The following is a 22,472-nucleotide window of genomic DNA, read 5'->3' as shown; positions in this document are numbered from 1 at the left end:
AAGGAGTGTTAGAGGAATGAAAGTAATGACAAGGTGAAGAGGTAAAGGAAGTTGAATGATACAAAGTTAGTATGGGTATTAAAGGAAAAGTGCATAGGATAAAGAAGGATGTGTGTAGACTAAAGTAATAATTTGTTCATTGAGAAAGATACACAGGGAATGAACTGGCTTTACTGTTGTGAAAGTAACGAGTTACAATCTTAACAAGTATCATATCAATTTAAATAGATGTCAAATGCACAGACAATATGCTGTCATGGTAAATACCATTGTGATTTGGTTTTAATCATATCCACCCCCCCACAGGGCAAGTCTGGCAAGAATATTTCCCCACATTCGACGACAAGTAGTAGTAGTGGTGTCTCTAGCACAGGCAGCAGCAGTACTTGCAGTGGAGTGAGTAATGGTATAAGAAGTCACTATGGTTCCATGAACACGTCAACTCTTTCCTCTGCAACTGCTACTACAAAGGAGAAGAAATCTACTTGGAACCTGTTCAAGCGTTCCTCATCAAGAGACAAGCTAAACATGTCCCATCGTAATATTTCAGACTGCAATGTGATACTCCGGTAATGGCCATGATAGCTTGAGACTTCCCAGAGGCTTCTTTGTTATGTCCTCTATACAAAGACATTAGCATTAGGTAAAGTCATTCAAGTGACTAAGAAGTAATTATTAATGTGATTAAAAGTGAACATCATCAAGGGAAAATGAATTCTTAAAGTGCACTGATGTAAGAATGAAAAATTAAGTGATATTCCTAATCTAGTTCTTCAGCTTTAGAGAAATAAGGTGGTTTAGAAAGATTTTACATTAATTGCATATGTTCACAAACTTCAGACTACAAAGTTTTGCATTTAAAAGGTTCAATTTGGAAGTCAGGAGATGCATATAGTGTATTCCACAATTGGAATAGCTCACATTGTGTTTCTTGTAGGAGGTAAAGTTTCACATTTCTGAAATTGGAGACACAGCTGAAGATATTTCTGAACCCAACATGAAAAATAATAGACGTAGTTTGGAAAAATAGAAAGGTAGTTGTTATGACCAAGTTTTGCTTGCTAATACCGAATATAGAGGCAAGCAGAAACGCTGGGCTCGTATGTCCACAGGGTTTCTCCTGAAGACATCATCCACCTCAGATATCCCAGGTTGAGACCCTGCATTTATTTTTTGGAATGCCATAAGTACTTAACAGTATATGGTTTGAATTTTACAGATAACTTATAAGTATTTGCCAAAGTTGTGTACTTTGTTTGTCCCTTTTGCTTCTTCAGCTCCTGCAATAGTTGTCGCTAAGAATTTAATGTTTTACACACAAAAAATCAAGTCAGGTGTTTAATGTTCTATGGAGTTTTCTGAGTAGTCATCTATGAAGTTTATGAATCTTTAAGTAGAAATTTGTAGAAATTGTAAATGTTTTCAAAATAAATGTTTACATGACAACTTCCATTTAAAAGTTATGAAAATAGTGTCACATCGAGAGGAAAGAATTGCAATTGGTAGTTGGAAACCCCAAAAGTTAGCAGATGATGTCAATGAGAATATATAATCATAAATCTCCAAGCCTGAACTCTCATACCCAGGTACCTTACAGGGTGGGTAACAATTGAAATGTTAGAAAAAACTGATACAGTCTTGATATGACAATTAGTAATAGTAATTATAATAATGGAAAATCATGTGCAATGGTCACATGGTTTAAGCAGAAATAAATGAAATAGACGAAGTGTGTTGGGAGTAAAAGGGGCGAGGATGTGCCTCTGCTATACCTAGTCACCTTGCTTTGTAGGTAATGGTGTGCAAGTTAAAAAATATTTTTAATATAATCTTATAATACTGATAACAGCAGTAGAGAAAGAGTCAAGATAGTTGGGCTATATAATTTCCATTTTTTCAGACAGTCTAGGGAAGAAGGTATTAAAGTGGTTTATAAAGCTGAAATAGGCTAGGCTTGTCCTTGTTCACAACCATGGTTGCAAGAAGCAAAAGGGTTGAAAGTGTACCAAAAGTATATAATGTTTGAGTGATTAACCTGTCTACAACACACACTTGTACCCTACTTAATAACTAATTCTGATTTTCTTTATACATTTCTTATGATTTAGGTCTTAAGGCCAAACAACCTATATTGATGATCCTATCATCATTGCATATAAGGTGATGCACAGTAGAGCTTGCTAAGGAACACTTATGAAATGTTTGATGAATACATGTTATTTTCTCTTAAGACTGTATTTTCAGTCTGCAATTTTCTGTGTATGTGTGTGCATTTGTTTGTTCATTTTATAGCATTTATTTTAATGTAATATGAAGGATAATAGCTATCCTGGTGTTATCCCATATCTGTGCTTCCATTAGTTAGATATTGACCTTTATTCACGTTGTCTGCCTATATTATTTCTTCTTTCATTTTGTTCCATAAATCAATGCAGCTCTGGAAAATGTATTTCTTAATGCAATTCAAAGACAGTTTTTTTCCAATATTTGTTCTGTTTCTCTGTTTTTCTTCTAATGCCAGCAGTTCCAGCATATCTAGTCTTTCTTGCCATTGAACTCACTTCACACAAGCACATACATATATATACCAAAGCCTTTTTCCATCTTACAAATGAGGTAGCACAAATACAGCCCACCAATTAGAACATGGAAACTACACCAGTAGTATTTTGCTCATACACCTACAATAACATACCCCCAATACTCCACTATATGTCCATACAAAACACACACTCATTCCAGGATGAATCCAGTTTCAATCTCCTGCAAGAGACCTAGTGTAAAGGATTGATTGATTGACTGAATGTCCATTCCTACATGTCACCTCAGATACTGAAATATTGAATTTGGTAGTCTATTAAGTAGTAATTGAGATTGCAAATACACCTCAATAGACCACCAAATTCTTTATTCCAAGCCTCCAAAAATCAGTCCAGAAGAAAGAGCACTTCTGATACTAGCATCTGTGTTAAAGAAAAATATATATCAACAGCACATGACAATTATAGGTACACAGTTCTATGCAAGAACCCTCTAACCCACCAATTATTCCCATCACCTTACAGAATTACAACCAACTGAACATAACTAAAAACAGCACCAGTATCATACTACACAAACATCTACAACAACCTACCATCTGTACTTCACATCACATTCATATGTAAAACAAATACACATGCAATCATAAAATAAATACTCCAAGACTTAACTCCGTTAACTCTGTAATCCACCTGACTCCTCCAGACAACATCCCAAACAAAAAATCACTCCCACAACACACAAGAACCATATAGACATGATTTTTTTTTCTCTCTCTCTCTCTCTCTCCCCTTTGGTTTGAATTTGCAAATCTCCCTATTTCTTTATTTCTTAATTTTGGTATGTAGCAATTTCCGACATGCAAAACCTTATATGCAAAATGGGTTGTATACAAGTGCAATGTAACTGATGCATTTTATGATTACTGCATCACATTTTTTATAAAAAGAGCTGTGCACTGTAGCTCTATGATTATTTAATAATGGGAGGAAGAATAATATAAAATATTATAGACATTTGTTCTACAGATACAGGTAACCACTAAAAAAAGAAACAACTGGAGCAGAGCACTTTCATGTATTACATCTTTAGTGAAGAAATTCATAGTTATAACCACAGTAAGAAAAAAGGAACATGGACACAAAGGATCAATGTGTCAACAGTGGAAGAAGAAGGTAGTGACCAAATATCAGTGACAAAATTATTAGACATCTGATCCTTACCTTGTACCCATGGAGAGCTTTCCACATTGCTATGATATTTTGTCACAGATATTTGATCACTACCTACTTTTCCCTCTGTTGAATCATGGATTCCTTGTGTCCATGTTCCCTTTTCCCCACTGTATATTATGTTTGTAATCTATAAATATGTATTTCTGCATTGAAGATGTAATACACAAAAACACACTGCTCCAGTCATGCACACACTCATACAAAAGGGCCTTCCCCCCCCCCCCACATAAGGGGATAATTGGTATGGTATTATTACCACAGGATGTTTTCATTCTGAATATTTGGGATTTCCAAGTTAAAGAGCCTCCAAATAGAGAACTATCTGTAATTTGAGGTGTTGAGAAATATTAGTGAAAAGGTAACATAAGATGAACATAGAAGTGTAGGGCATCACTAGATTTGCCATGATTATGCTTTTATATTTTCTTGACCATGTACATGTTGCCTTTCTGGCTGTATATTTTTTACAGATTGTCTTAAGTTAGCAAGGTGTTCTTGGAACCCCAGTGCTTGTAAAATAGCTTTTCCTCCCATGTATTGACACTTGAATGATTGTACATTGTTCTGCTGTGAATATCCCTGTATATTGTATGTATAGACACCCATTTTTTTTTCTTCTCTCCTTACAAGTAATGTATGAAGATATACTGAAGTTGTTATTGTGAATAGTTTTTCTTTGTATGCGGGTCCCTTTTGCCCCCATGGTGTGCATTAAGATTACCCAGGTTATTCTAAAAGTCATGAGAGTATTATTTTGTTTTGAGTATTCATACCATAACCTTCACCAAACCCTAACACATCATGTATTAAATGTTGAATCATGTAGTTCCATTATAGTAAACATTATACATCACATATTTTACTACTTATCATCTATTAGACTGTTTTGGAAATTGATTGCTCTTTGTACAGAAATGTTACCCTAATACCTGTTATTTTGGGTAGACATGTAATGTCTTGTATCATGTACAGGACCATTCTTTCCTTGTTGAAATTTAATGTCAGTTTTTTGTTAATATTAGAGAATTGTTTGCCATAAAATACAGTTATATACCCAGAAACCCAGAGCCAGTTCATGAAGTCCTAGATACTGAATTGTGATTTGACGTTTCCATTTATATTACTCTTCATATTTCATCGTTCTTTGTAAATTTTTGAAAATAGTTTACAAGATATTCCTTTATATGTACATATAGGATATTGACTGTAAGTTAATTTTCCATGCATTCTTTCTGTATTTAATTTTTTCCCTACACTTCCGAAGTATTATATTTTTAAGGTGTGTATTGTATGTACAGCTCAATAATGAATATACTGGAAAATAGTAGTGTTTAATTTGAATTCCTTTGAAAGACATCTCTTAAGCTTGAAATCTTATTAAATACATCTATAACAAAATGTCTGCTCTGAATATCTTACGTAATCCCTATAACAATTGCCTTGGGTTCCTTTATTTGCATACCAGCATTCCCAAGTTGGCGATTAATACTGGTTATTTTAAAAAGTGCTATACATGAGTGAGGAGAAATAAGGAAGGATGAGGTGAAGGCAGTTGTTAAGATGATGAAAGCAGGTAAGGCACCTGATCTGGATGGATGTCATGCAGAATGTCTGAAAAAGGGAGGTACAGTGATGGTGGACTGGCTGGTGAGGTTATATGTTTGCTGGAGAGAGGGTATAGTTCCTCTTTACAAGGGAAAAGGGGACAAGTGTGAATGTAGTAGTTGCAGAGGGATTAGCTTGTTAAGTGTAGTTGGGAAGGCTTATGGGAGAATATTGATTGAGAGGATTAGGAGAGGAACAGGAGTAATTGGTGAGGAACAGTGTGGATTTAGGACGGGTAGAGGTTGTGTAGATCAGATTTTTGTGGTAAGACAGATATGTGAGAAAGCTATAGGAAAGGGGAAGGATGTTTTTTGGGCTTTTATGGATCTGGAAAAGGCTTATGATAGGGTAGACAGAAAGGCACTGTGGGAGGTTATGCAGATATACGGGATAGGAGGAAAGCTTCTGGGAGCTGTCAACAGTTTTTATGAGAGTAGTAGAGCTTGTGTCAGGATTGGAAATGGAGAGAGTGAGTGGTTCGAGGTAAAGGTGGGACTTCGTCAAGGATGCGTTATGTCACCCTGGCTGTTCAACTTATACATGGATGGGGTGGTGCGAGAGGTGAATGCAAGGGTAGTGGGCAAGGGATTGGAGATGGTTAAAGAAAATGGAGAAAAGTGGGAGGTGAGCCAGCTGTTGTTTGCGGACGACACTGCGCTTGTGGCAGGATCGGAGGAGGGATTGAGGAAGTTGGTGGCAGAGTTTGGGAGAGTATGTGATAGAAGAAAGCTAAAGATAAATGTGGGTAAAAGTATGGTGATGAAATGTACAAGGAGTGAAAATGGCAGTAGACTGGAAGTGAGCATTAAGGGAGAGCGACTGGAGGAAGTGGATAGTTTTAGATACTTGGGTGTAAATGTGGCACGGAAAGGTGGAGTGAAGGTGGAGGTAGAATGTAGATTGAGAGGTGAGGTAGTATGTGTGAGCAAAAGTTGACGCAGCCCGAAGGGATTTCTCCCCGTCCTCTCCTTTTATGGAATGGGGGGACGGAGAAGGGGTGTCGCCGATTTAATGAAGCGGCCTTGCTGTGGATGTGCTGTGTCTTGCAACACTGTTTCTGACCCAGGGCAGTGGACAAGGTGCAGGGATGACCCGTCATCCAGGAGGTGCTAAGATAAGAGGGAGGGTGGAGGGGTGTGGAGTGTATTCTGGGATGGAATGGGTGGGAATGATTTTATGCCTTTTTCTTTTTGGCTACCCCCCTTGTAAGGGGGAAAAAGCCTTGTTATATGTATGTATGTATTTTGAAAAGTGCTATATATATTATCACATGTACAGAAAGAAGCTCGCTGGCTGAGCGGGTTAACCCTGCCACCAGCGAAGTTGAACCAAGGGTATGATTCATTGAATGCCATGCTACAAAGCCCTCTGTGAGGGGCACCATCCTAGCCTTCTGTTGGGAGGAGTTTGTGATGTTAAACCATATCAATCATCAATCAACAGTGGAAGTTATCAAGTTCAGTGATTTCAATGCAGTGTATCTAGGGCATATGGTGCCTAGTGTGAGTCTCATTCATACAGAAGTAGTGCTGTAGTATTGGGTAATGTCTTCAGTGGAGATGGGCAAGCAAATAGTACTTATTTTTTCCGATCTCTCATTGCCATAATTTCTTTTTACTATTATTAATTTTTATGCTTATCTCGTCCAGTCCCACAGTTTTCTTCTTTCTGCACTACGGAGAAATTTAAAAGATGACAACAGGTTCAAGAACTTTGCAAAGGTCAACAGTTAAGGTTAATAAAATGCCAAAATTGTGTTAATTTGATGATTATGGAGAGGAACAAATGCATGCTGAAGTATATTTTTCATGTAGAATTTGGAACATTATTTATCCATAGTTGTTTTTTTTTTACAAATATTAAATAGACAAAAACATCTTTTATGTACAGTGTAGATTTCAAGGTGGCTCGGGTAGTATTTTCACTTTACACACAAATGGGTACTTAATAAGGCTGCATATCTAACTTTACATATGCTAGCACCCTGGCAGATTCATCTGTTCCCTTAAACAGTTAATACACACACACAAAGCCAATCCAATACTTACCATAAGCACACCATACCCTTACACAAAAGCCTTTAGTGTACATATACAGATCATGTCCATGTGACAGACAAGGAATCTCCAATCTGGAGTGTCCATGGTGGAGGTTGTCCATAATACCATATGACAAGCCACCACTTGATTGATGAAGACATGAATGAGGTAAGAATGAAGATGGGGTGTGTGTGAGGTTAGGACATCTTATTTGTTGGCCCTCTGCTCCCACTTTTCACGTTCCGAGTCGGAAACTTTATCATAAGATTTGGCCAGTTGAGCACCACTGAAGTTAAAACCTGGATTCTGCAAGAAGAAAGTGGAAAACATTGTGACAAATGGCCTCATCATATTTCACCTGACATTTACAAGATGTGCACATACAAATATATGGGAGGTAGCCAAGTCAAATACCTACTCCCATTCATTCCACTTCATTCCACCACCCTCTCCTCACTCTCAACTCCTCATAGATGATGGATCATTTATAAAAAGTTTATAATAAAAGTAATAAAAAGAAAAAGGTTAAATGTATAAATACTACTTTCATTTTCACTGACAAATCTGACCTAGACTGGAGTATGCAGCAGTGGTACACAGAGCTGGGTGCGTTACCGCCATACAGGTAGTGCATTACTGTAAAATCTGGGGTGCATTTCTGTCAATGCGTTACTGATTTTAATTTCCTTAGAGCAGTATGTATATATACAAATACACATACACAGTAATGTGGACCGCTCCAAGGAAATTAAAATCAGTAATGCATTGATGGAAATGCACCCCAGATTTTTCGGGAATGCACTACCTGTCCAGTGGTCACATGTCCAGCTCTGGTGGTAAGGTCCCCCAAAGAGAAAGATATAAGCAGGATCCAAATAACACAATGAAAGATTATAAGCTCTATACCTGCTATCATTAAAGTATCAAAGAAAAATAGGAGACTTAATTGTTCAGGGGTAGACAAAACTTATAGAAAATCTTGATTTAACCTAAGTGCTCATCATGAGGTCATGGAAACAAACTGAAAAGGACCACATCACTGAAGGATGATAAACAGTTTTCTTTCTAGATGCAACTTGTGAAATAGGCTAGATGATATAGCTCAACCTGGAAATATAGATGAAGTATGATATTTGGAGAACCAAATAGGACCAGACATATGTAGCTCCTTTCCCATAAACTTATCAATCTGTTGACACAAGTCCCTCTTGCAGGAGATCAATGGTTCCCAGGTAACCAGCAATTGCCACTGGATTGGCCCACAAGTCCCTCAAGAAATATGATGTCAGGGTTGGATGAGAGAGGGGCAGTATAAGATGAGGTGTTCTGTGTCTTCTGTGTGGTGACTGCATCAGGAGCAATTTGAGTCTGACTATTCCTATTCTGTAACTGTCTGGTTTTCATGTTTTTAATTCCTGAACACAACAAACCATATAGTTCTTGTTTGTTGTAGGAGGAAGTTCTCAGACAGGCTGATGTCTGGGGCAGTCAGGCGGAGTATCAAGTTTGAAGGTCAGCCTTGGAGAGTGCTTTGTAATCTGAGTGTGTATGTTTTTTTAATGGATATGCTCTGAGGTACAAATGGTAGATTGCTGAAGATAATTTAGTATGATGCTTGGGTTGTTGTTTTTCTTCTTTTATCGTGTTCAGTTGGTGTTTGTGTAATGTGGTGAGACACACAGGTGGCTTTGAGGGATCTTGTATAGAACTGTGTGTCTATAATTATCAAGTGGTGGTCTGTGGGATGAATTTTGTTTTTTGTAAGTAAATGTTGGTCTGGTAGAAGGATTCCAACCAGAACACTAGTAACTGGGTGAGTGAATGTGAATGGATGTAGTGGATGGGTTGAAGGGAGCTCTAGATGCATGTAGTATGTGTGTTGAGTAGGGTACATAAAACAGAAGTACAAAAACAGAAGTGAATGGTGAGGGGGGGGGGTTGTGAAAGGAAGTAGAGATAACATGGCCTGGAGGGAGTTTTTTCTCATCTGTTTCAAAACCTGATTAAATGGATGAGAAGGATATTGCCAAATGGTGAAGTAGTGGGGGTCAACCAGCTCCTGCTGTCAAAGAGCTGTGCCTCAGTGCATTGCTTTTGATACGAGTAATGTGTGCCAAGGAAACGGGGACCTTCATCCCTGAGATGCTAAACAGAGAGGTGTGTCTGATTAGATTTTATTTGTGATGAGAGTGTATGCTTTTACAAATTGTTGAAAATTATGGAAGAAATAGTAGCAATTCTTTCACAAACTTTCTAGCTTTTTTAAAGTTGGAGATGGGGTAAAAGTAAAATTCCAAGATGGAAACCTTAATGAACACAGGATAAAACCCGAACAAAACAGAAACACTAATCATCTACTTTCGCAGTTTCTTTATTTATCATATTAACCCCTTCAATATGGGCCACATCACACGTCTGGCAGCATTAGCTGCCAGACGTGCGATGTTGTGTCATAATACTCGCATTATGAAAAATAAAGTCACTGCTCTATCGCTTGTTCTCTTTCACCCGTGAATTTTGATAACCATAGAAAATATGATGAAGCCAGTTTACAGAGTATGTGGGTCACGCAGGTACGACTACAATAAATATAATCAAGACGCCGACGTTGGCATCCTCGTGTACCCACTTGCTCCTCATGATGCCTACGTAGGCATCACCGTATGGTAAGGGTTAATTTTCCCTTTCAAAGGTGAAAATATTTGTTGAAAGTATGACACTAACTGGGGGCAGGGATTGGAGAGAGTAGGGAGTGGTTCTGTGTGAATAATATTTTGACAAAATCCAAAGGGATTTCTCCCCATCTTCTCATGCTTTGGATGAGGGGGATGGAGAGGGGAGTGAGGGTAAGGGTGGGGTTTGCCAATTAAGTGAATCAGTCTTGCTGTGGATGTGCAGTGTCCTGCTGCACTGCTTTTGACCCAGGGCAGTAGGCAGGACACTGCGATGCCCTGTCACCCATGAGGAACTATGATGGGAGGAAGGATAGGGTCATGGATGAAGGGGTACGTGCCTTTTGTCTTGGATACCTCCCTTGTAAGGGGGGAAAAAAACCCTTGGTATATAGATAGGTAGATATATGACACTCACCTCCATCTGAAATCTCTCCAAATCCAACTTTTTCCTCATTTCGAGAAGTACCCATGGGTCTGCTGTGTAGTTATCTGTCAGCAGGCCTTCCCATACCTTTTCCTTGTGCATGGGATCAGCTTTGGACATAACAATGTGAAGAATCTTCTTGTCCTCCAATGTCCACAGAGTTTCATCCTCTCTCACAACACTGTATAGCTTTCCCTGCAGGGTCAACCACACAGTAGTGGTAAGCAACAAGTATCATGGGTAGATATAGCCTGGATATTTGAACTACAGAAATGTAGACTAGAAAACTTTGGATTATAAGGGATGAAGAAAAGGGGTGCAATATATACAGTACCATATATTCATTAGTCTCTCATTATATGCACCTCCCCACTATGCAAATTAACATATATGCAATAAATCTATCTTTAAGAAGTCCCCATTGTATGCATAAGAATTTCAGTTACGAGTTGTATGGTTTTATTCACACCTTGCACAAATGAACTTTATGGGATATGGGTGAAGGGTGGGTACATGCCTTGGTAGGTGCAATGAAAGATTTTTATGCAAGAAGCATGGCTTGAACTTGGGACATCATGTGTGAAAGGACATGAGTATTTACCTAATTGTAGGAAAGGTGCTACATTCCTGGGAGGAAAGTCTGTGTTGTATTGGTATGGGACTTCATATGTCACCAGCTGAAATTAATAGGAGGACAAGAGCAGCCACAAGTCTTCAGATTTCCATGTGTGAAAAAGTGTGAGAAATACAGTTCAAATTTATAGAGATCCAGTCCAAAAATTGAATGTACAAGTATGCACCTCCTGATGAAAGTGGGGGGTTCATGGATTTTGAAAATGGGAAGCTCTGCTGTCCATCTTGCAGGACCATCTCAAGTAGGTACCCGTCACTGTTCCCAAAATATATGCTGAACTTAAAAATGAAGGATAAAAGGCTTCTCTGTTCCCTGACTCATTTACAATCTCCATATGTTCATACTCACTCACTGCTCTCTGGTCTACCCAATAAGACAGCATTCTTCTAATACTTCCTCTCTGCCTTACCTCCACATTTCTCTGTCTTACCCCCATTCACTTTTCACAATAATATTACTTACTTCAATAATCGTAGTTCCTGCAACTACCACTTTGATCTTTGTTGGCTGCACTGACACAGATATGGCCTTGGCTCTTGTTCCTTCTGGCACTTCAACTTCAATGTGAAGTTCGGCTACTGTCTGCCACCACCGTCCCCATGGTGCTTTGCAGGGCACAATGCCACTCTTCTCATCAAAGTTAGTTTCAACAAACTCTGACATTTCTGGAAAAGAATATATTGAAAGAACTAAGTTTGGTATTTGTCTTTATCAAAAACATTATACATTCCATTAAATCAATCATATTCCTTGCTCATGCAATGCATCCACACAAAAATATATTCACACCCAGATCACAAAACAAGCTCTTCAAGACAGACCACCAAAATCAATACTCCACTGAATCCCCCAATATTACTCCCATTGATGACACCTACATAGGTGTCACAAGGCATGAGTGGGTACATGAGGATGCTGGTGTTGGCATCTTGGTTATCTATATTTTTTTGTATTTGAACGTAAGTTATCCCCGGATTTTGTGAACTACTTTGATCATGTTTTCTATGTTTATTATTACTCAAAGTAAAAGATAAGAAGTAATACACCAGTGAGTAGTGTGATGCAGCATACATATGGCAACCGATGCTGTGTGCGAGAATTTGACTCGTACTGAAGTGGTTAAGAGAAGTAAGAACCATACTAGCATGCTTATGCTCTGGACACCATCCAGCTCTAAGACAGAGCCATCACAGAATAGGGTTTACTAGAGTAGGTCTGCCTAAGATGCAACCATTGCATGGAGGACATAAACACCTCATCATACACTGCCACACTCTAACTATCCACAGACAACACAATATCTTTTCCTTGAGTAGCATATGGACCTATATAGTGGCCATCACTGGTTACTTGGAAGCCATGGGTCTCCTGGGGTAATGGATTAATTGAGCAACACAGATGAAATAGGTGTCCACTCAACTCAGGTATGTGAACTAGTAGCTCCTATCTTGCTGACTATATATATATATATATATATGTATATATGTATGTATGTATGTATGTGTATATACTTACATATATAAATATATATACATATATAAGTATGTATACATATATATATATATATATATGTATATTATATATATATAGATAGATATATATATGTATATGAATATATATATATATATATGTACATATATATACACACATATACACACAACAGGAAAAGGAAGGCATTATATTGATCCTATCTACAAAATTAAGAGTATGACCTGTACAGGGGGATTTACTGTATGGCTTGATGCAGCTAATACCTTAGGAGATTTAGGGGCACCTCTTATGGACCAGAGCCCCACATTATTCGTCTAAGTCAGAGACATATCTTTACTCATCAAAGAATGCCAATCTATTTTTTTTTATCTGTCCCTCCTTTCTAGTGTCCCCCTTTGAATCTATCCTTGACAACTCCTAGGTCTCCATCTCTTTATTTTCCTTTGATCCTGTGGTGGGGATATGAACACTGTCATTATGTTCTAATATATTCACCTAATTGTAGTATACAGGAAAACTATTATCGGATATCCACAAGAATTTTTGTGGGGGGGGGGGTCGCAGGAATTTTTGTAGAGGGGGCAAAATTAAAGCTATTATATATGTATATGGTTAATCGTACAGGTTTATATCAAGATACATAATTCAAATTGGGGGCATAAGCACATACTTACATTATCTATACGAGTTACATTTTGATTTTCATCAATCATATATTGATATTCTATAACAATGCTCCTCAACATGGGACATATGCCCCACAGGTGGGCAATATGATTTTTAAGGGGGGGGGCAATTGAGGGCAACTGAGGAAGTCCGGGTCAAATTTTTTTATTTCTGTTTTTTTTTTTTTTTTTTTTTTTATTGATGCTTTTTTTTTAATGGTTTTAAAACAAGGTTTTATATTTTTTCAGCTGAAAGGGAGTTTATTTTTCAAATGATAAGAATTGTATATCACCACATGGAGGACATCAGGATTTTAAAGGTTATTAGGTGGAGCATAGCCACAAAAAAGGTGAGAATCACTGTTCTATAACTTAAAAATCGAATAAAATTACATGTGACAACTGGCAAAGATTCAAACACTGCCTGGATTTCTAAGGGGGAGGACAACTGCCCACCTCCCCCTCTCTGGATGCTTGTGGCTATTCTCAGACTCATGGTTGCTGTCCAATTCAGGTCCTTGGGTTAGACAAGGTTGGTAAGGTTAGATTCTTCTCAACTGAAAAGCCAATCATTGTTGCCATTTTGATATTTTCCTACAATAAAGAATTAATGTTGAAACAGTACCAATTCCAATGAAACAATAAATCACTCCAACGAGCATGTGATTTTTCTTATTACATCCGCCTCACGACAACATAAAGAGCAAGAATGAGATAATCAACAAACTTTCTTTGTAACAAGGAATATGTTAGATTAGGGTATGGCATATTAATACAATGACAATACAATCCCTATGTACAGCAAAACTGCATTCCTACCAGGATCATCATTGCTGCCCCGATTTAAGATACTTTGCACTATGAATGATGGCATGTTTTTCTAGATTTTTTTCATGTCCAATATATTTTACATGCCAGGACAATTTTTGTGCTCATTGACATTCACATTGGTTAGGTTAGTAAAGTGATTCTGATGGCAGGTTAGATACATGTCATATGGAGAAATATGGGTAAATTTAAAGATGCCTGCCAGTCTCAATAATATATGATTCTTAAATGGGTCCATCTTAAATATTTTCGAAACACCCTAAACTTCGTACCCAAACCTAACTAGCTTACTTGCCCAAATTAAAATTTAGCCTTGTCTAACCTAATCAATTATCTCAGGAAACTCAGTGAATTAAGGTGATATTGTCGTTTTAATTCAATACTCTTAAGAGCAATACAGAAAACTGATGAAAACAAATACCATTCTGAAATACCGTATATATCAAATTCAACAAGGAAATATTTAGTACCTATTCAGCCGTCCGTGTTTCTATTTTGTCATCTACTTAGACTGACATTTGCGAAAGTTTGTTTACATGCTACAGCACTGCCAACTTCATTATTTTTTACCATCGCGTAGTTACCTGACCTTACACGATTTGAAAATGAACAATGGGTAAATGCTTACAGTTTATCGTGTTTTATCAACCTTTACGATGCTATATTTGCGCATCAACATCAATTACTATGAAAATGCTAAATATGAATATTGGGAAAAGACGTTCACTGTCAAAATAACCGAGTAAAACCGGTGTGCCTAAAGATCTGTCTTATAGACAAATAATGAAAATGGAGAAAATTAATTCTAACAAAATCATGCTTTTGGCAACCGCGACAATAAGGCTTCCATGATCTTCACTCGTCAAATACCACAGTCAAATTTGTTTGAAAACGTTAATGTACCAAAAGTTGCAAGTGAAGTAGCGTTTGCTCTTCAGCAGAAATATTTTCAAGATTTCCTATAATATTATAATTCCATTACGTGGTTTATTTCCAACCATCCTGATATGTTATCTGGTAACAATGATAGTTACGATGTTATTTACCATGACTTCGACAAGTTGCTCCACCAGAATCTACTAAAGTCAAAGCTAATGGCATGGGATGAAGTGTTTGCATGGATTAGAGTATGGATTAGTGACAGAAAACAGCGGGTCACAATAACATAAACTGTGTAATACCCAAATAGGGGGAGTGTTACTAGTAGAGTTCCCCAGGGTTCGGCTTTGGGTCCCTTGTTGTTCATTATGTATATAAACGATTTGGACAATGGGAGTAGAGGTGTTCGTAAGTTTACGGACGACACTAAAACAAGACGCCTAATTAGGTCAGGAGAAAACACCGAGATACTGCAGGAAGATCAAATTGTTCACATGGTCGATGCAATAGCAAATGGACTTCAATATTTCAACGTGCAGTGTAGGTTTACATATCCCAGACAGCAGGCACACTTTAAATTTTTTAGATAACACCTTTTTAGAGCAAACCGAGTGCGAGACTTGGGAGTTCTAGGGAGTCTTGAACTTCAATCCAGGAAACAGTGTATTAGCGCCATAGATCTAACAATGCATTAGGTTTCATTGCTAGGACGGTTACGAATAAAACTGTAGAGGTAGATATCAAATTCTATCTAGCGTTAAAACCGTCCTTGACTATGCAGTTATGATCTCCGTCCTACAGAATGGATATCAATGCACAGAGGAGAATGACCAAAATGATACATGGGCTTAGAATTTTACTTTACGAGGACAGGCTTAGACACTTTTACACTCTGGAAAGACGCAGAGTGCGGGGTGATGTAATAGAGGTGTTCAAGTGAATCAAGGGCATTAATAAGGGGGTTGCATACATGGACATCATATTAAGACAACTGGGGAAGACTCGCAGTAATTTATTTAAATTGGACACATTTAGATTTAAGAAGGAAATAGGCAACTACTGGTTTACCAAAAGAGTGGTCAATGTATGGGATAGACTTAGTAACCATGAAGTGAGCGTTGAAACAATCGGTTGTTTTAAGAAAAGGTTAGGCAAATTTATGGATGGGGATGATAGGTGGTAATGAACACGGAACTGCCTAGTTATGGTCTCTTGTAGTCTCCTTCATTCTTATATTCATATATACTGTGTAACTTATCTGTTATAGTAATTAATAAAGATGTAACAAGCGAAACACTGTATCAATAAGGGTTCCGTCCTCACATGGTGTACGAGTATATTTTGATACCGGACAGTTAGTATTCCATTTGCGATATACAGTGTTTCTGTACCTTGAGACAATATCGCGCCGAAGAGGAAGAAGGGCATAAATGTGTTTAAAATGGAGTATATACAATGGGTATTACAAAGTTGAATTGTGTGAAATTTGTGGCGAGGCGAAGGAAACTGGCAGATCCCTATCTGCCAGTTTCCTTCGCCTCGCCACAAATTTCACAGATCTGCCAGTTCTGTAAAATGAATGTCTGTTGAGCAAGGGGGAGAGATTGCAAGAGATAGTAGTTACTGTGTCGTGAAAGGATGACGAAATGACATTGCTCATAGTGATGTCTTTGTTCTGAAATTTCTCGAGTAGGCGAGGGTCACCATGTAATCATAATCGATCCCAAAACACGCCATAAATTATGGCTTGGCTGTTTTTAGACCCGCGGGGATGTCAGCCTATGTTCTAAGTCGATAAAAAGGTCATGCGGTGCCGCTGTCTTCCATTTCAACTGATAAGTGGATTTGAGATTTTATCATGTTGTTGGGCAATGCTAATGTCTCTGTACGTACGTATTAGTTTTTCAGTGTATCGGAAAGCGCCACGTAAAGCAAGAGATGAAAGAGGCGCTTTAATATAACATTGCTCCAGCGAATAAAGGGTTTCCTGTCAGGGAGAATGCATCAAGTATCAATCCAAAGCTCAATATCAGGATGGTTACCAGTCATGAACGGTGTCCCGCAAGGTAGTGTGTTGCGACCTTGTCTCTTCCTGATGTACATCAATGACCTGGTCAATAATCTGTAGTCCTCAGTAGGCCTACTTGTGGATGATACGAAAATCTACAACAACATTTCATCGGAAGATGATGTCGAGGCACTGTAGAGGGATATGGAGCGCCTGGACACATGTAGTGACAAATGGCTGCTAACTTTTAATGCAGACAAGTGTAAATCGATGCATATTGGCCACAGGAATCAGCAGGCGGACTACCGATTTAGGGGTTCAGTACTAAATAAATCAACACAAGAGAAGGACCTAGGAATAGTGATCTCGAGTGACCTCAAGTTGTCTGCTCACGTGGCAATGGTTGCTACCAAGGCAGTCTCCTTGGCATAATAGAGAAACTTCACCATCCTCAATAGAGAAATCCTGGTGCCACTCTATCTTTCTCTGGTCATGCCAATCCTCGATTATGGGGTCCAAGCATGGTCTCTATACTTTGGTGAAAGATATTCAGACCCAAGAGAAAGTGCAGAGGAGGGCCATCAAATTGGTACCAGAACTATCCAACCTGGAATATGAAGATGGGTGCCAGCGATTAGGAATCCAGACCCTCCAGGATAGGAGAACGAGGGGGGGAGGGACTTAATACAAGTATTTAAGTAGCTCCACGGCATTGACAACGTCCCCTTCAACAAGTTCTTTACCCTCAATACAAGCAACTTACGGGGTCACTCAGTAACTTGTCTAAACGCACACACTGGAGAACGAATTTGAAAGGTAACTGGTTTGCCACGAGAGTGGTAAACTTTTGGAATGCACTCTGAGAGTATTGTGACCGCACCCTCGTCCTCTATTAAAATTCGTTATAACAGACACATAAGATTGATCCAATAACTGGCTAACAAGTCCTAGAGATGGGGATCACGACAAAAAGTTTACTTCTTATTTCCTCACCGTTTCTCGATTAGGTATGGTAACATAATGTTCAGGTGTATTCTATGCCACTGTAGTCGAACATGGCGTATTGTTTACATATCGGCGGTGAAACAAACGTCTTAATTTTCTCGATTGTTTACAAAGTATTGTTGTTCAGTGTGACCAACGTCTATAACGTGGCTTTATCCTTTTGTACACAAAACTACTCCGGCGCTGGAAGTCATAGCACGATAGTAGGATCAAGATCTTGAGTAGGATATGAACTCAAATCGTCGGTCAGCCGATGCAGCACTGAAACTAAAGTCTAAAGCAAGACTACAGGTAATAAATAAGTAATCATATAGTATGCAGCAAATTCCAAAACTGAATCTGCCGACTTCTCAAGATGTTGTTAACACACAACTGTAGAAACACTAACAAAATACTGAGCATGTACTGAACAACATGTAAACACAACATTCATAATCACATCACACGGCGGGAGAAAACACGCTATCCAGTTTTAGATAATACAAAATTGTATCTACAAAGTAATGTCGTAACACATTCGTAAAATTCATCAAAGACCCACTGTGTTGGTTATGAAGAGATGAAGTAGACAAAATATATGAATATCGTCTACTTCATATTTAGTTATCCAATACAGTGGGTCTTTGTTGAACATAATTGTATGTAAAAGAATATTTGTATCCTTCACTGATACCATATCATACCAGTCAGCACTGTTATAATTTACCCGATGCAATGTATTAATAGAGATATGGTAATTACATATAGAAATGAAACTCGAAGCCACATGCAAGAAATACTAAGACGTGGGAGCCCAAATAAGACAAGACTCACAGCTTCCCACACGTTTGAAATAGGTAAATAGCACACAAAGAGCAAAATTATTTCATTTTACGGTAAATACCGAAATTTACTCCCTGCGTTCTTGATTAAATATCCTGGTGAAATAGCAAAAACACTGTTTTCTTTGATTTTTCAGAGTAAGTCACGATGGTTCGTGCCTCAATGTTCTGGGTACTTCGATTATATGGCTTCTCTTACTGTTGTTCGACTCGAAAACAGCGCATCAAAATTAGCGAATGCTTTTACCGGAAATGTTTGTCTAACTGTGGCATACAGGACAGAGTAAAGTATCGTTTTGCCTTGTCTTTTATTATTGTTGTTGGGCAAGGCAGGGCTGCGGCAACTGTCAAAGAATCCGTGTGAAAAAAACATGAAGACGTTACATAGCGCGCGCATTTCAAACCCTGTCGTAGGTCTTTTTTCGCAAAGAAAGAAAACTTGTTGATATTCATTTTCGTAATATGAGGATTCGAATTTGTGTCATTTAACAATTGTTGCGATGACTCAACTGAAATACTGCAGTCTAAACAGCGGCCAATTCTGTAGCAATATCTGCATATCAGCATAGGATATCGATCCAGCATTAGAATTACTCGATAATGTCATCGTTTTTTACCTACGATAATGCCATACAAGGAGAAATTAGGCATAGTATTAGCGTGATTTTTGTGCTCAGTTTGTCATAGGGGTGGACTTTTAAAAAGAGGCGCCACGAAGTCATAAGTGGGAACAAAGCTAAAAAGCAAGATCTAAGGATTAGACCTTGCTAAAAAGTATTCTCTTCATCATAGTTGCACGTATCAATACTGTTTTCATCATTGTTTTCCTGACAAAAACAATTATAGTGATTTAGATCAGTTGACTGAGGGAGAGGAGTTGGGGGGTAGGTGTTGATACGTTCGACCTCAGCGCTGAAGATCGTTGAAGGTCTCCAGTGACAGAATAATCGAGAAGGACTGCGATAGTAGGTTCTCAGGCTGGAGATCGATCATCTCCACCTCCTCCTGTCTCTCCTCCCCTTGGCAGCAGCAGAACTTACGAAGGAGAACAAAAACCGAGGAATGTCACCTCATTCAGTCGAGGAACTAAACACTTGTTTTCCTGCAGGATCACTGATGCGACAGTCCAGCCCTCCATACACCATCTTCCTCACACCGAGAGGCTATATTATTCTTGCTGTTGAACGCAGGAATTGCTTGTGCATCGTGGCAGATTTGTGCATGTATTTCTCTGCATTGATAACTACACTAGATGTGATCAACCGTTATGATACAAAGAAGGAGTCTCTTTTGCAAATAGGCGTGCCAGTTGAAGAAAGAATGCAGTCTATCTCATCAGATGTTCATGCACGTCTATTTTTTTATTGAACACATGCATGTTGACAGCACAGCGAATTTTTTATCATTGATACACTACGCACACATTCGGTTATGGAATGAAAGAACAGCAAAAGAATATAGTAAGAAGTTAAAGACAGTATGCTTGTAGGATATAAATAAGCATAGCATTCTACACAGAAGCATCTACATATGGAACTGGGTGAAAGACGAAATAATTCAGGCGGACACTAAGTGCATTTAAGGATATGTTAAAAAAGAAAGAGCTATAGAAACTTTTCCATGATCACAGGTCCAACTCTGTATATCACAATTATTTAAACACTTTTTTTTTTCCTGCCGACAGACCAACCAAGTATTTTTTTTTTTTTTTTTTCTACTCCACGTGAGTTCAGTCAGCATCGCCGGTTCCTCGGTAAGGGGCTAAAGTATTCAGGCCTGGTCTTAGCCACCTAGTAGTTTGTACGTGATATAAATTGCCCGGTTGATAATAAGCACAATGGTCACTGCCCCCATTACTCCGGATAGTGCAGGCGTCGTCATAACAGAAGCGGTTTGAGCCAGTTTCATCCTACAGTGATCTTGAGCCGTCTCATTTGGGTAAATACATGGGTCGACGAATGGCACCACCTTCTAAATTGTTCCGAGTTTTTTCTCCACAAACAAAAAATGAAACAACTATTTCTGGACGTCTAACTTCCCACATTTACTCCCACCCCTCAAAATGCAATCCATATTTGGTAGGTTATCGGATTTGCAGCTTCTGCCTGCTTGCCCGCCTACCGTCTGCCTGTATCCTAGTTCTTCCGCCCGTCATTGCAGCGTTGGTGGGCAGCACTCTTTCATTGCTCAATTTTAGAAGATAATAAGTTTCTGAGAAAAAAAAATCATGCCATAGATCTGCATGAATTTTATATTTACTTTATAATTAAATTATACTGATGAAAATAATGATGGCAAAATAACACGATAATCACGCTCTGCTCACGATGGGACCAAACCAATAAATCTAATCGACCTGGCGAGCTAACCCTTTGTCGGCAGGCGTTCAATATCAACAAATAGAATCTGTTCCGGTTCTTCCAAATATGATTTGCGCACGTAATATGAAACGACTCTGTCTTTGAGGACAATACCGTGCCGAAGAGGTGTTGTTGGAATTGTAGGATAAAGTATGATTTGAAGAATAACCAATTGACATAAAAATAGAATGTTAAGATATCGTTTATTGAATTCCAATTTGAATAGTGTTATATCAAGTGGATATATAAAATGTTTATAATTAGAATATATATATAAACAGAGTGGCCTACTTGTATGGTTATATCCATTGTTGTTTTGTAAGAATATTTTCAAGTTATACGTTAGTTGGTCTGAAATTTCAAATATGTCAAATTGGACGGTGAGCGAAGATACATTAGATAATTGAATAGACAAATAAATAAATACACGAATAACAAGATAACAAAATAAACACCCATATTCCAGAACCAAGACCCAAGACATTTGCAAAAGTGAAGACAAGACAACAACGACGTGTGAAGCTACCTTCGACCCGCATATGATCGCTATAGATTTTGTTCGAGCTAACAGAGGATTCTATTCTATCGAAGGGGAGGGGGAAAGGGGTGGAGTGGTGAAGGCGGCAGACTTGAGACCAAACGAGGTCGTCTTGATCGATCAGCTGAACTAAGGTTCCATTTTATCCGTCTCATGTTGCCTTCCTCCCTCCCAGTCGAATAAAATCGCCCGACGTAAAAAGTGATAATATACAAATAAGATAGATTCTGTGCAAATTTGTCGTTAGATTAAAAAGGTTTCACTACGCCAATCTAATGTTAGGCGTGGAAGTATAACGTTTGTCTGAGGACACTAATAAAGTATGCTTCCCACGTCCACCATCCATAGTACCCCGTAGAGTTTAGATCAAAGGTTCTCAACCTTTTTCCCGTTACGCACCCCGAGTCATCAGACCATCGACCCGTACCCTTATTAACCTGACACAGAATATAGAATAGTAATATGTTGAGACTAATTAAATATACAATGGTACCGCAATGGATATCAATTGGTTCAAATTGTAATGTCTTTATTCATCAGTTAAGTAATTACATAAAAAAAACAGTGTATAATGTTCTCTCTCTGCAAATTTAAATGTATAAGTAATCTTTCGCTAGGCATCCAAGTACCCATGGAAACCGTCCCGAGAACCCCTGGTTTAGAGGAACGACGCCTCTGGTAGGTGGTTGAGGGTGATCGATTGTGCTGCAGTTGCTGATGATGT

General features: G+C 38.4%; 2 protein-coding genes across 9 annotated transcripts in view; one reads left to right on the top strand and one right to left on the bottom strand.

Annotated features, from left to right (window-relative positions):
• Rhp (GTP-Rho-binding protein rhophilin) overlaps positions 1 to 3,481 on the top strand; it is an 83,717-nt gene extending 80,236 nt beyond the window's left edge. For both annotated transcript variants that reach the window (XM_076211131.1, XM_076211132.1), the window contains one exon: positions 307 to 3,481. In XM_076211131.1, coding sequence (XP_076067246.1) covers positions 307 to 573 — 267 coding nt within the window. In that variant the 3' untranslated portion in view covers positions 574 to 3,481. The remainder of the gene's footprint in view (positions 1 to 306) is intronic.
• Positions 3,482 to 7,133: 3,652 nt separating this feature from the next.
• LOC143040287 (nudC domain-containing protein 2-like) lies at positions 7,134 to 19,039 on the bottom strand. Of its 7 annotated transcripts, none has more exons than XM_076211127.1 (4): positions 18,913 to 19,039; positions 11,616 to 11,818; positions 10,511 to 10,714; positions 7,134 to 7,726 (listed from the first exon to the last, which is right to left on the bottom strand). In XM_076211127.1, the coding sequence occupies exons 2-4, from the start codon at positions 11,814 to 11,816 to the stop codon at positions 7,628 to 7,630; spliced, it is 504 nt and encodes a 167-aa protein (XP_076067242.1). In that variant the 5' UTR covers positions 11,817 to 11,818; positions 18,913 to 19,039; the 3' UTR covers positions 7,134 to 7,627. The 7 variants fall into 7 exon arrangements, with proteins under 7 accessions (XP_076067242.1, XP_076067238.1, XP_076067243.1 ...); XM_076211123.1 differs by lacking the exon at positions 18,913 to 19,039 and adding an exon at positions 15,184 to 15,259; XM_076211128.1 differs by lacking the exon at positions 18,913 to 19,039 and adding an exon at positions 14,766 to 14,913.
• Positions 19,040 to 22,472: the final 3,433 nt, after the last annotated feature.

This window comes from Oratosquilla oratoria, chromosome 28, assembly GCF_046742065.1.
Source record: "Oratosquilla oratoria isolate Oo_2021 chromosome 28, ASM4674206v1, whole genome shotgun sequence".
Taxonomy (NCBI): Eukaryota; Metazoa; Arthropoda; class Malacostraca; order Stomatopoda; family Squillidae; genus Oratosquilla; species Oratosquilla oratoria.
The sequence above is the reverse complement of the archived record's forward strand: the minus strand, read 5'-3'. Positions and strand labels throughout refer to the sequence as shown.

What these genes read in the sequence shown, in the direction of transcription:
- LOC143040287 (XM_076211123.1), bottom strand. Translation starts at nt 15,256, where the DNA reads ATGCAAACACTTCATCCCATGCCATTAGCTTTGACTTTAGTAGATTCT. An exon ending in AGCAACTTGTCGAAGTCATG is followed by an intron (nt 11,819 to 15,183) that starts GTAAATAACATC and finishes ATTCTTTTCCAG; the next exon opens with AAATGTCAGAGTTTGTTGAA. An exon ending in TGGAGAGATTTCAGATGGAG is followed by an intron (nt 7,727 to 10,510) that starts GTGAGTGTCATA and finishes TTCTTCTTGCAG; the next exon opens with AATCCAGGTTTTAACTTCAG.